This window comes from Symphodus melops (assembly GCF_947650265.1).
Source record: "Symphodus melops genome assembly, chromosome: 13".
Taxonomy (NCBI): domain Eukaryota; kingdom Metazoa; phylum Chordata; class Actinopteri; order Labriformes; family Labridae; genus Symphodus; species Symphodus melops.
The window spans coordinates 23,765,855-23,778,062 of record NC_136703.1 but is presented as its reverse complement, the minus strand read 5'-3'; the positions used below and the strand labels follow the sequence as shown (position 1 = coordinate 23,778,062).

At 47.5% G+C, this 12,208-nt stretch overlaps 1 protein-coding gene across 3 annotated transcripts in view; it reads right to left on the bottom strand.

The window, feature by feature from the left end:
- Positions 1-769: 769 nt before the first annotated feature.
- plekhg5b (pleckstrin homology domain containing, family G (with RhoGef domain) member 5b) overlaps positions 770-12,208 on the bottom strand; it is a gene marked incomplete at its 3' end in the record, with an annotated part of 60,616 nt that continues 49,177 nt past the window's right edge. For 2 of the 3 annotated variants that reach the window (XM_079359777.1, XM_079359779.1), the window contains 13 exons: positions 8,848-9,039; positions 7,696-7,866; positions 6,559-6,654; positions 6,247-6,447; positions 5,677-5,787; positions 5,414-5,563; positions 5,158-5,295; positions 4,943-5,062; positions 4,683-4,815; positions 4,349-4,464; positions 4,057-4,214; positions 2,640-3,671; positions 770-2,167 (listed from right to left, as the gene is read on the bottom strand). In XM_079359777.1, the coding sequence (XP_079215903.1) occupies positions 2,158-2,167; positions 2,640-3,671; positions 4,057-4,214; positions 4,349-4,464; positions 4,683-4,815; positions 4,943-5,062; positions 5,158-5,295; positions 5,414-5,563; positions 5,677-5,787; positions 6,247-6,447; positions 6,559-6,654; positions 7,696-7,866; positions 8,848-9,039 (2,628 nt within the window). Of the gene's footprint in view, positions 2,168-2,635; positions 3,672-4,056; positions 4,215-4,348; positions 4,465-4,682; positions 4,816-4,942; positions 5,063-5,157; positions 5,296-5,413; positions 5,564-5,676; positions 5,788-6,246; positions 6,448-6,558; positions 6,655-7,695; positions 7,867-8,847; positions 9,040-12,208 lie in introns of those variants that run through there. The other variant, XM_079359778.1, reaches the window with a different exon arrangement.

Sequence of the window (12,208 nt, the reverse complement as noted above, 5' to 3'; positions counted from 1 at the left end):
AGGAGAAACTCCAGATAGATAGATAGATACTTTGTTGATCCCGAAGGAAATTCAAGGTTGGTACAAGAGACCGGTTCTGCAGATGAAGTCCGAGTGAAACATTTGGAGTGAATGGTATCAAATCAACAAGAAGAAAACGTCTTTTAGGGGTCGGCATTTCTTGCTGTGAAAAGAATTATCCCGATGAACTGGAAAGTAAGAACGTTGAATTGTTTTTGTTTGAATAACTGGCTGAAAGACTTCTTAGAGGGAATAGTGACGGAGCGTGCAGCCTCAGCCCTGCAGGGATTTATAATGATAAACTCAACGGCCCAAAGATACTCGTGAAAGAATATAAAAAAATAAGAGAAATACATTTAAATTAGTTTGAATATGAAATTAAAAAAAGGGAAAATCTATTATTTGACTATTTCTGTAACACAATCTGTAGTCTCTTGCAAAGTGTCTTTCTAATGTGTGTAGTGTGCTGTCCTTGTATTTTGTCTTTGCATTTAAAAAACTAAATATATATATATTGTATATAAAAAAATAAATAAAAAAAACAGCTGCTTGAATTCACACCTCCGGGAAATATCCTCAGCAGATTTCTGCGAGTGTGAAAGCCTGATGAGTGTTTTGTGTCGCGTTGCTACTTTAACGTCAGTCATCGAGGTCAACACGCCAGTGACACGCCTGTTTATCAAGGAACCAGTTCAACACCAGATGTGAAATAATGGGATCTTATGGTTCACACAGTAAACAGAAGAAGAGAAGAGACGAGAGGCGTGCGACCAGTTCATGTTCATTTTTTTTTTTTTTTTAATGTCATTCACACTCGGCTCACAGCACAACGGATGAAACCATCAGAAGAGCGATCGTAACGTCCGCCTCTTCGTTTCTGTAAGACACTTGAAAGTCATGATTTTGGTTCATAGCACATTCATGCCTGGCAAATGATTAAGACTACATCAACAACAAAAAAGAATGTACAGATGATGGAAGCAAATAATATAAACAATATCTTATATATAAAACATAGCAGGCATAATAAATATTACACTTAAACAAAAACTAGAAGTAAACAGAGTTAACCTATTTCGGTTCGCAGATGTTTGGAAGAGAAATCACTGATCTGAGAAATGTTACGACCTCCTGGATTAAAAAGCAGCTCTGCAGATTCATCCGGTACAAAAAGATCAACCAAAACCTCTCGTTAGTGTCGCCGTCACGAAGAAACGGGAGAAATGTAAAACGCGCTCCACGACAGGAAAACGTACGCTTCTTTTGTTCCTCGCCACTCTGACAGGCTCGGGCGCGTACACTCGTGTGCGTGTGCTTTGAAACCTTCAGCCCTCAGGAGAGAGAAAATCCCTGAACGCAACGCGCTTTCAGTCGTTACTCAGATGGAGTCGCTCCACGTCTCGAGGGGGCGTCAGCAGTGCGTCTTTTGGGCGCACTCTGGAGTCGGCCATCTTTCTGCGTCGTAGCTCTTTGGGTGTGTTAGCGTGCTCACAGGAGACGGCGAATCAGTTTTGGTTCAGTCAGGAATCAAAGGACCTTGTTTCCATTCATTCACACATTCACATTCAAACACACACACATGCACACATCTGTACACAAACCAATAATTAACTCCAATTCATTGTGACTGTTAATGTGAGTTCACCCCTTTTTAGTGATTCTTCTACTCAACAAAGATAACTGTGCAATTTTTTCATCTTTTCTTGAAGCAAAACCGGGAGCAGTATAAATATTAGGAGGCGGTCCCCGGGTGCTGGCTTTTCTCGTGTACAGAGCGTTTTTCAAGTCTTAGCGTCGCTCGTTTTTGGGGTCGGAGAGAGGAGACGCAGGATTCAGCTCCTCCCCCCGGTGCAGAGTGCAGGGATGGTCCACGGCTCCTCCCCCCCCCCCGTTTATGCTACTTCCGTTTGCAAAGTGCAAGCAGTTCCTGTGTCTCTCCGCCTCTCCCCCTTCCAATCCCCAAAAATTCAGAAACCAAATGCAACAACACAAAATAGGATTGTTATTGTCCAAATGCAAAAAGTGGTACGATCAGTGTCCAGAAGCCAACAGGAAGGGAGAGGGCAGCAAGAGAGAGAGTGCATTCGTGTCTCAACTATTTCAGTCCATCGAAGCAAAACAAGAGTTGTTCCTTATTTCCACCGTCGGCTGCAGCGGTTATACCTCCCTGAGAGACAAAAGGACAGAAAACAACATTAATGCACCTTTAGTAACAGGACACATTTAACTCAATTTCCCTCCCTCTTCTGTTTCTGGAATGAGACGTCGCCTGTTTTTTTGTTCAAAAGTGAAACAAATATAGAAAAACGAGACACTGAGTCAAACTTTACAGTTTTTTGTTGCTTCATTAAAGATTTTCCTGAATTACGATTTTCTGTCTTTTTTTCCCCAATATCATATTTTTAAAGGAAAATAAATCTAGTCTGAACTCTGTCCTCCAGTCATGATCACTTTAAGCTAAAAAAAAAAAAAAAAAGAGCCAAATGTAAAGTGAGTCCACAAACCAAAGTCTATTGAGACACTGTGAGAAGAATCCACCTGTACAGCTCTGACAATAACACGCTGAATCTATCAGGAAAACAAATCAACAAATCCAACACGTTACAAGTGGTTCCATTAAGAAGCCGTTGTGGACTTACGATGCAGTGAGGGTGGAGTTGAGGACCAGAGTGGTGCGTATCCTGTACAGCTGAGCTAGCGTTAGCTTCTTGTGCTGCTGAGCCGGTGACTTCCTCTTCTTTGGTGACGTTTCCCCTGAATCGCTGGTGGCTGTCGACTCCTTTTTCCTCTCAACCCCACTAGATGGAGCCGTTTCCCCGTCAGAGCTGGTGCTGCTCTCCGTTGGTCCTGCGGCTGCCCTTTGACCCCGTCTGGCCTCCGCCCTCCTCAGGGTGGCACACAGTCTGTGAGCGGGCATGCTAACACTCAGACCGTCGTCTGACTGCTCCAGGTCGCTGGAGAAAAGCTCCAGGCAGTTCTTTCCCAGCTCCAACATGCTTTTACTGTGTGCCAGAGTTGACGTGTCTGTGTCCCTGTGTTCTGATTGGTCCTGAGCCTCATCGCTGAGTAAGTGTTTGTGGTTTGCGAGGGTTTTTTGGTGGAGACGCTGGAGCAGGTTGTCCTCGGAGCGGGATAAAGTGAGAGAGGACAGCCTCTGGAGGCAGTGAGGACGGGGCTGAATGTGAGGCCGTCGCCGAGGTTTCGACGACTGGATCACAGACAGTTGAGACCCCAGAGAGGCAGCATCCTCCTCCTCCTCTTCCTCCTTCTCCTCCTCATCTTCCTCTAATCCTCCATCTTCTTCTCCCTCCTCCTCCTCCTCCTCCTCCTCCGTCTCCTCTCCTTCGCTCTGACCCGGCTGAGGCTGGAGTTCTCTCAGGAGGGACTCGGGGGAGAGGGTTCCGTAGGCGCTGTCCATGGAGAGCGAGCGACACTGCGGGTCCAGCTCCTCGCCGTCAGGCCCCGTCTCGGAGTAAACGGAGGCGGAGTGGACTCTGCGAGGGCTCGTGGACTGAGACTGTTGGACCTCGCAGCTTTCCGAAAGAGGAGAGTCGTCAGAGTCTGTTTTGTCGTCTCCCTCCAGGTTGATGTTGGCGGCGGGAGGTTCCGGATGTTCTCCCGGTTCATCGATGTCCATCACTGACAGAGTCTCAGTGGAGCCGCCGGATTGACTGAAAGGAGGTGGACGGTTAATAAGCAACAACAACAACAACCTTAAAGATCACTCGAAGGTGTTCAGTACAAACAATACAGAGGCTTAATTCTTATCTTTAACACTGTGGTGATTCAGTCTTTTCTCTAACTTCAGCTGCTTTAGATTCAAATCAGTAAGAAAATATTTCATCCTCTGATTTCTGTGAATGTGAATTGTAAGCATCTGTTTTCACTCTGTAAAGTTATTTGTTCTTAACAAGGCGAAGATCAGCAGCACTCTTCTCTTTAAACTGAGCACAAAGCCGAAGCCTCTTCTTCATCCTGTCGCACGTTAGTCAGGAAGTAAAGAAACTCGGCCTTATATCGCCATGGCAACAGGAGATGAGGCGTTCCCGTGGGTACCTTGAGTTGGGCTGCACTTTGGGCCTCAGGCATGGGGAGCTGGCGGTGGAGTTGCTGCTGTCTTCTTCTTCCTCCTCCTCCTCCAGTGGGTCAGAACCTCTCTTCAGCCGGTTCTTCTGTCGGAGGATCTCCTCGGCGCGGAGCCTCTGGAGCTGATTCTGCAGCAGAGGGGGACATTTCTTTAAAAATAAATAAAAATCCACATGAAGGGAGCGAAGCACAGAATCCTGCGTCCTGTAAGCTTTTTCCCTTTGAAACGTTTTCGTGCACAGACGTAAAGCGGCTCTCTCACCTGGACGTTGCAGATTGCATCAATCCAGCTTCGCCCCTGGGTGGCGCTGTTGGCTTGGAAAGTGTAGGCAGCCACTGCACTCTTAAACTCATTGAGGTAGATGAGGATGAACGAGCCTGAAGAGAACAACAGCGTTCATGATTATTATCACCAGCTTTTAAACTTCAGCTTTTACAGATTTGTATTCACACTGAAACATTAGATCCATCAACTGTACAAACCAGGATCAAGTCATCAGATACGTTTCGGAATATTTGGTTTGTTAAAGCCTCTTTAAAGTGGACATTTCCTGCTTTCGTAGCAGCTGGCTCCCGTCCCTCCTGTCATCACTCACCGGGGTCTTTGAGCTCCTTACAGACGACGTTTTGAATGAGGAGAGGCTGCCGGATGATCTTGATTTTCTCCACTCTTTTCACAGGCTTCGTTATCAGCAGCAGGTCGGTGAAGAGGACACAGTGAACGTCCATCTGCAGAGGACATCAAATCATCTCAGCTCTGACGGAAACACTTTTACTGGGTTTTTTTATTTAAATGTGAAACGAGAGGCCACGGATGTGAGAAACCAGATGTCGGGGTGTAAAAAGTCAGACTCACCCGACTGTCTTTTCCCTCTTTCATCCTCAGCGCTCCCTCCAGATGCAGCTGTCGGGTCTCCTCCGGTGACGTTCCTCTCATGGGAGCCATCAGGTCGAAGCGGTTGAACTCCTTGAGAATCTGGAGAATAAAAAAAGAGAGATGAAAGCTCGTGAGGCTGGATCCCACTCGAAGTCGAAGAAAACCCCCTCGGAGCGTCATAAATCAGCCCTTACCTTCTCCACCTCCTCACTGCTGCCCTCTACGGCCTCGTACGAGTCGATGCGGGCAGAGATGGTGGCCAGCTTCTGTCGCTCCTGGCGCTGTCGCATCTGAGAGTCCACGCTGTTGATGAAGCGCTCGACCGCCGCCACCTTCAGGCGAAGACAAACAGAAACACTCTCACATCCATTCTGAAGCTTTTTTTTTTTTTTTTTTTTTTTTTTGAACAAGTCAAAAGGCAGCGAGTCGCGTGACCTCCCCCGTCTTTACCATGCTGCTGACGATGTCTCGCGCCGACGGCTCGTCCGTCTTCTTGAGCACGCTCTTCAGCAGGAGCGGATACTTGGTGAGCCTCTGGTGAGGCTTCGCCAGCATGTCGGCCAGCTTCAGACGGTTGCACTGCTTGTGAGTCTCCGCCCACTGGATGGAGAACACAAAGACAGGAAGTGAACGATGGAACGAGCCAGACATGGTGAGAAAACAAAGAAAAAGGAGAACTCCATGTGGCTCTGTGTTAAAGCCAGAGAACTGACCGTGACGTAGGTCTTGAAGAGCTCGTTGTCCCTGAGAAGCGTTCGCATGTACTCCATGCAACCCTCCTCCTCCATACAGTAACGGATGTAAGGCTGGAACCTGGAGCCGAACTGAACACACACACACACAAAACAGACATAAGACTCATGTCACACACAGATAAATATTTACTACTGCATCACGTTTCTAACACAGGAGGGGGGGCGGCACCAAATTTTTTCTGGTTGATCAAGGACTCTATCTGGAAAGCTACCATTTTAAAAATCTACAAAAAAAAATAAATAAATGAAAAAAAATAAAATAAATTAATGTGAAAACTGAGCAAAAATAAAACTGTATAGATGTATAAAAAATAATAATAAAAATAAATAAATCCACAAAGTGATAGTTCAGTGTCTTGTTGAGGATTCATTTCATTTTTTTTAATTTGCCCCCCGAGGGTCAATAAAGTTTTTTGAATTGAATTAGAGTTCACACTGGAACAGATCAGTCATTAAAACTCTTTTAAAGTCTCTTTTGGCACTAACTCAGGTTAGGTCATTTCAGACGGCGAGTTAACTCCCACTGACCGTCCTGAAGCCGTGCTGCAGGTCGGTGGGGTCGAGCAGGGCCCGGGCGTGCCTGGCCTTCTCCAGGACCGGCAGCATGACCTGGTTCCACAGGGACGTGTGCAGGCGGATGATCTCCTGGATGTTACTGAACATCTTGGCGGGCTCCACCTCCGTCAGCAGGCCGCTCTCCTGCAGGTTCAGCAGCCCGCTCAGGAAGAGCTGCAAGAGAGACACGAGGCTGAGATAAGAGTGTCGCCGTTCCAGTGCAGAGACGGGTTCATCTTACACAACGCGTCCTATCTTTACGAGCCTGCAGATCTTTGCACTTACGTCAGTGATGACTCTCAGTTTCTTGATGTACGTGGCCTCGGTGTGCAGCAGCTCCCATATCGCCTCCTGCTGGTGGAACTGTTGCCTTGTCAGTGTCTGCAGACAAAAACACCACATATGTATTATGAGCACAGCTGTCACGACTTTTATTCTCTCTCTCTTTTTTTTTTTAACCATCTCAGACCGGCTCAGTGTGAGACGACATGACTTTCACAAAACGCTCGTATTCAAATGTTGACTGAATGTTGAGCGTGAGTTCTAATGAGAAAAGAAAAGAAGGCTCTTTTTAGCACTTCAGCACCATGTTTTTATATTTGTCTCTTCATCCTGTCACTTCTTTGCATCGAGCTCATCCTTACTCCAAACCGTGAGATGAACTGAAGCTGACCTCGTCGTGTGGCGTTTAACAGCAGCCGACTCCGGCGTCTTATGTAACGTGTCATCGGAGGAGAAGCAGCCGAGCGGCGATACGACTGTGCTGTGTGATAAACTCAATAAACATTAACAGTGGCTGTTACGGCTACACGTCGGTGTGCAGAGTGTCTGAGAGCAGCTTTGCATCGGGAGCTCATTATGCAGCTTCTTTTTTTGAATTCTGGGAAGCAGGAGCATCACAGATACATAATCAGGAGTTCATAGAGTCAGATCCAAACCAGGAAGCAGGATACAGACATGTTTATAAACTGTGTACACATAACTGAAGGGAGGGACATGAAGAAGACTGAGGGACAAATGTTTGAAGGGCAGAAAAGTCAGACAGTTATGGTTTTTAAATATGTTCACATACAGTATATTATAGTGTATTACTACAGTTTGTGTTTTTATTATTATTTATATTTGACTTATTTTTAATTTAATTTTATTTATTGGTAATTGCTTCTTCTACATAATTTTTTTAAATTGATGTTCTTCCTCTTTTGACTTTATTTATAATTTTAACTGTTTTTAAGACATCGAGACAAATTCCTTGTATGTGTGTGTAAATGTTCTGATTCTGTTCGGTTTCCCGGCAGGGATTCGTAGACACGATGACTTGTCACGCTGCTGTGAGTTCATAAATTAACAAAAAAAATAAAAATAAAATAAAAGGAGGTAGGCATGTTTCTGCCCGCCCCCTTCACCCAGCGTGCTCTGTACCTCCGAGTTGTCCAGCAGCGTCTGCCAACTGTCCTCCATCACCAGGTTGGTCTCCTCCTCCTCCTCCTCCCAGGAGTCCTGGTGGAAGGAGAGCTGCCGCGGCACCTTGGGCAAACCGAACAGCGTGTAGGAGTGCAGCTTGCTCTGAAGCTGCTCCAGACGGTCCAGCTCCTGCAGACAGACGGAACCATCACATTTAAAAACAAGCACTGGTTTGAATGAGGTTCGAGAACGCAGCAGTGAGAAGAGAGGTGAAAATAACTGTCCTTTTGTCGTCTGATTTATTGTTCAGTTCAAACTGGAAGAGAAGATGAGTTCATGCATTAGCATATAAATCCTGTCCGAACTGCCGCCTGAAGACTTAAATCCAACAGCAGCTCCTATTCAGGCCTTTGTTCAGCCTGCAGGGCCTGATGTAGTTATGAAAATGAGCTGTGTGCATTGAGACCACTTTAACAATAGAAGAGGAGGGAGCAGGGGGGGGGGGGGGGGGGGGGGGGGGGGGGGGGGGGGGGGGGTTCATGCACCGTGACACCTAACGTTCAACGTGTACAACAAATTTGAAAATAAAGTTCAGCACTCCTTTCAGAGTTGGGTGAAAGCGCGGTCTGGGGGGAGTGCAGGAGGCCTGGGGGGGGGTGCAGGAGGTCCGGGACCCGGTGGAGGAACTGTGTTACTGAAGGGGTTAAAAAGACACACTCAGGGTGAATAGAGACGAGCCGAGTGGTGACAGGTGACTGACAGATACTGTCTCCGTGTGACATCTGTGAACTCAGAAGAAGAGACAACAAAGGGGGAGTGTGTGTGTGTGTGTGTGTGTGTGTGTGTGTGTGTGTGTGATGCAGCTTCAGCAGAATCAAATGGGTTTCTCTTCTCAAAGAAAAGGTTGGGCACTTTGAGAAGAACAATGAACGTTAACACGACTCCTTAAAGCCTCGAAGCTTCCTGAGTCCTCTCCTTCTCTCCTCCTTCCCTGAGCTGCTGGGAGGAAAGTGCATGAGCCAACAAGTCAGGATGCGTTAAAGGGGAAATGACCTCAGCGGGGGCCTTCTGACCCCCTCCCTCTGCTCCTGTTCTGTTTTCACGTTTGGGCCACTCGACTCATTTTGTCGTTCTGCCGTTTTATCGCTCGTCTGATCATTTTTCTGTTACCTTGCCGAAGGGTCCTGCTCCGGTGCTGGAGCTGAAGAAGCCACTGAAGCGGCTGGCGGCGCGGTTCTTCCAGCTGTCGGGTCCCGCACCGATGCCGGGCAGCGAGCCGCCGATCTGTCCCAGAGTATCTGGAGTGGGAATATTCACTTCCCCGAGGAACTCGGTCATGTTCTTCCTCCGTCGCGCCTGTCCTGAAAGGGAGAAAGAGGATCACGTTCAGACTCTTTAGGAGAAGAGAAAATGAAAGAAGTGACACTCGCAGAAGTGATTCTGTCATGACGGGGGGAAAGCCCAGAAGTTTCCAGTCAGACGGATGGAAAGAGACAATGAAGGAAGGAGAGAAACACACACATTCAGGATAAACAGGAAACCAGAGGGGAATTCTGTGCCAGCGATGACATCAGCAGCTGTCCTGATGATCACACACAAACAGAAGCGGGAAGGACGGCCACTTCCTCGCTCTGTGTGCATCATTACATCACAGGGAGCCGGGCGCGAGGTTGTTCCATCAGAACAGGCGGCCCGAGTCTGCCCATTGTTCTGTCCTTTTGCTATTGTCGGCCTGTCAGCGGGGCCCGGCGAGCGGCCGCTCTCCTGCACTCTCTGTCCGCTTTATGAGCGGCGGCAAAGCAAACAAACAGGGGCCAGGTCAGTATCTGAGGAAGCAGTTGTTTTTGCCGTTAGAGCGAGGAATCTGCTGCTGCTGCTGCTGCTGGGAGTCACTCAGGACAGCGACCCCCCCCCCCCCCCCCCCCGAAAGCAGCGACATGAGGAACTTACATTCCAGGACACTGACACGGCTGCTGAAACTGAGCGACCATTCCAATCGCATTCTTTCACCTATCTCAGACAAACACACACACACACACACACACACACACACACACACATGCAAACAAAGGCTGCAAAACACGTTAGCCCAAAGCTCTGGATGACCCCCCTCCCCCCCACCCCACACACACACACACACACAGCATAAAGTTAATTAGCAATTTCCACAAGAACTGTGATCTAATTAAAGCTGCAAAGCCAAATGAATGAGTTCAATCAGAAATCATTTTGTCTCCGTCACTTTCAAGCTAACGTGTTTAACCCTTTCAGGCTCCGGCTTCTCGAGTCTAAGCACTTTAGAGACGTGGAGAGAAGCGTTGGCCGTCTGTGAGTTCATGTTTCAGCTGATCTGTGTTCGTGTGTTGCTGCTGTGATGCAGGAGCGAGACCTCTAGTGTCACTGGGATCAGTGAAAGAGAACATAAAGGTCTGTGTTCTTTGTTCTCTGGTAAATAAATACATTTCTAATCTATCTGAACACTCGAGTGTCTCTGGTTGACTTGGTCTTCGGAGTCCTCCCCAGGTCCTGGACGTCTCGTCTCACAGCCTACACACACACACACAGGCCCAGCCCTCACATGTAAACACCTTCCATTACTTGTGGCATGTATATAACAGAGTGAAATGTAAATGTTATGAAGAACTTCGGTCCAAAACGTTCTGCATTACTCAGGCTCCCATTTTAGGGGAAGAGCAGCCCCCCGACCCTTTTGTGCAAACACTTATCAGGAGTCAAAGGCACACAAGTGCAGGCTTGCATAACAGGACAGTAAATCTGAGTGGGGGGTCCTGCAGGTTTTCAAACAGCTTTCAGTCCTTTTATCTTTTTTTTTTTGGTTTTGCTGAATGATTACCAGAGAGGAGAGCGACTCCGCTGCACATAAACACGTTGGCCTCGCAACAAAAAGAAACAAAAATGAGGGGAGTTTTTGTTGGGCCAAGCGGTCAAGGACACAGGTGTCAGGAAGCGCTCAGACCCCAGGGGGGGACGAGGGGGGGACGAGCAGGGAAAGTCTGCTGCGAGTAACAGACGACGGGGCCAAATGAAAGCTTGTTCAAGTACGAGAGACCAATCAGAACAAAGATCAGTGTTTAACACGTTCAAAACAGGAAATGGAACAATTGAGCTTTTCTTTTCAGGTGTTAGCTTCAGCATTTTCAACATGATATTAACAAGTCAAAAGTGGAACACAACACAAGACAGTGGTTTATCTACAAGGCCAGGAAGTTGTGATTAAAATAAGACACAAGGATGGAAGCTAGCAGCAGTTTCCCACCGTGCTAACAGTGCTCACCATTGAAGCCAGAGGCATGTCAAAAGTAACAAAAACCATCCTAATCCTTCAGATGGATTCAGGGATCGCAGCTCATTCAGGAGCCAGCTTCTTTCCTCCCCTCGCTCGCTCGCTCCCTCTCTCTCTCTCTCTCATCCACGCCGTCCTGTCCCGTACCGTTCAAGATGCTCAATCAGTCCCAACAGCTCTGAGTGTGAAACAACTGTGACACCGTCCGCGTTACTCCAGCTCCAAACAAACGCGGCGTTGAAGCCGACTGGGTCCGGGTTGGCGGTGTCAGTCTGTGGCGTCCAGCGCGGCCCGCCCCCCGACAGCAGCGTCTCTTTGAACCCCGGGGACGTGTCTCTGTCCTGTCCTGCTGCCCAAACAGCCAGTGGGAGCATTTCACACAGACACTGCGCTGAAGTCATAGCAACCAGGAGGATCCTGCCTCATTGTGTCCGAGCAGGAAAGAGGAGGCAGGGCCAGAAAACAAAAAAAAAAAAACAAGAAGGACGAGGGAGGCTGATCTGAATATTTGGAGGAGGAGTCAGGGTGACAGCTTGCAGGGAGCTCCCTCACCCAAACACACATCCTGGTGCTGGAAGGTGCCAGAAGCTCTTTAGTCAAAACAAATCTCCCAGGTGTTGAAATAAGAAAAAGAAAAAAAAAATCATACATCACAGCCATCTTTTCTCCAACTTATCAAACTTCAGATTTTATCCCGAGAAAAAAAGAAAAGAAAACCCGAGACAATCATGAACCGCGTGCCGCTCGATGATGTCGTTTCTTTTTGAACTGGGTCCACTATTCTTTGCGTTATCTCGAATCGCTTGTTTGTCCTGGAGACCTTTTGAAACAAAACAAGGAAAAAAGAAATGCCCTGATAACGAGCGGACGGGAACCCCCCCCCCCCTTTGTTTACGCGCATCGTTCAGCACTTTAACAGGCTGCTGGAGAAGAACACGCAGCGACCAGCTCAAGTCAGCGAGAACTCATCGAAACCATTCTTCACTCAGAAGAAGGTTTGATGCCTCCATGAAGAAACATACACATCTGTACACTTGCTCTTCTTGTTTAACACCTCAGTTGATTGTGATTCTTTGGTTTTCCACTCTTCCTCAGAAGCTCTCTGAACCTGTGACGAACACGTTCATCCTCTCATTTGACTACTTGTTGAAGAAAGCCGGATAAATGACACAATAAAGCATGTTTTAGAGTCGGGTATATTTCCCGCAGGTAGCAACACTGACACAA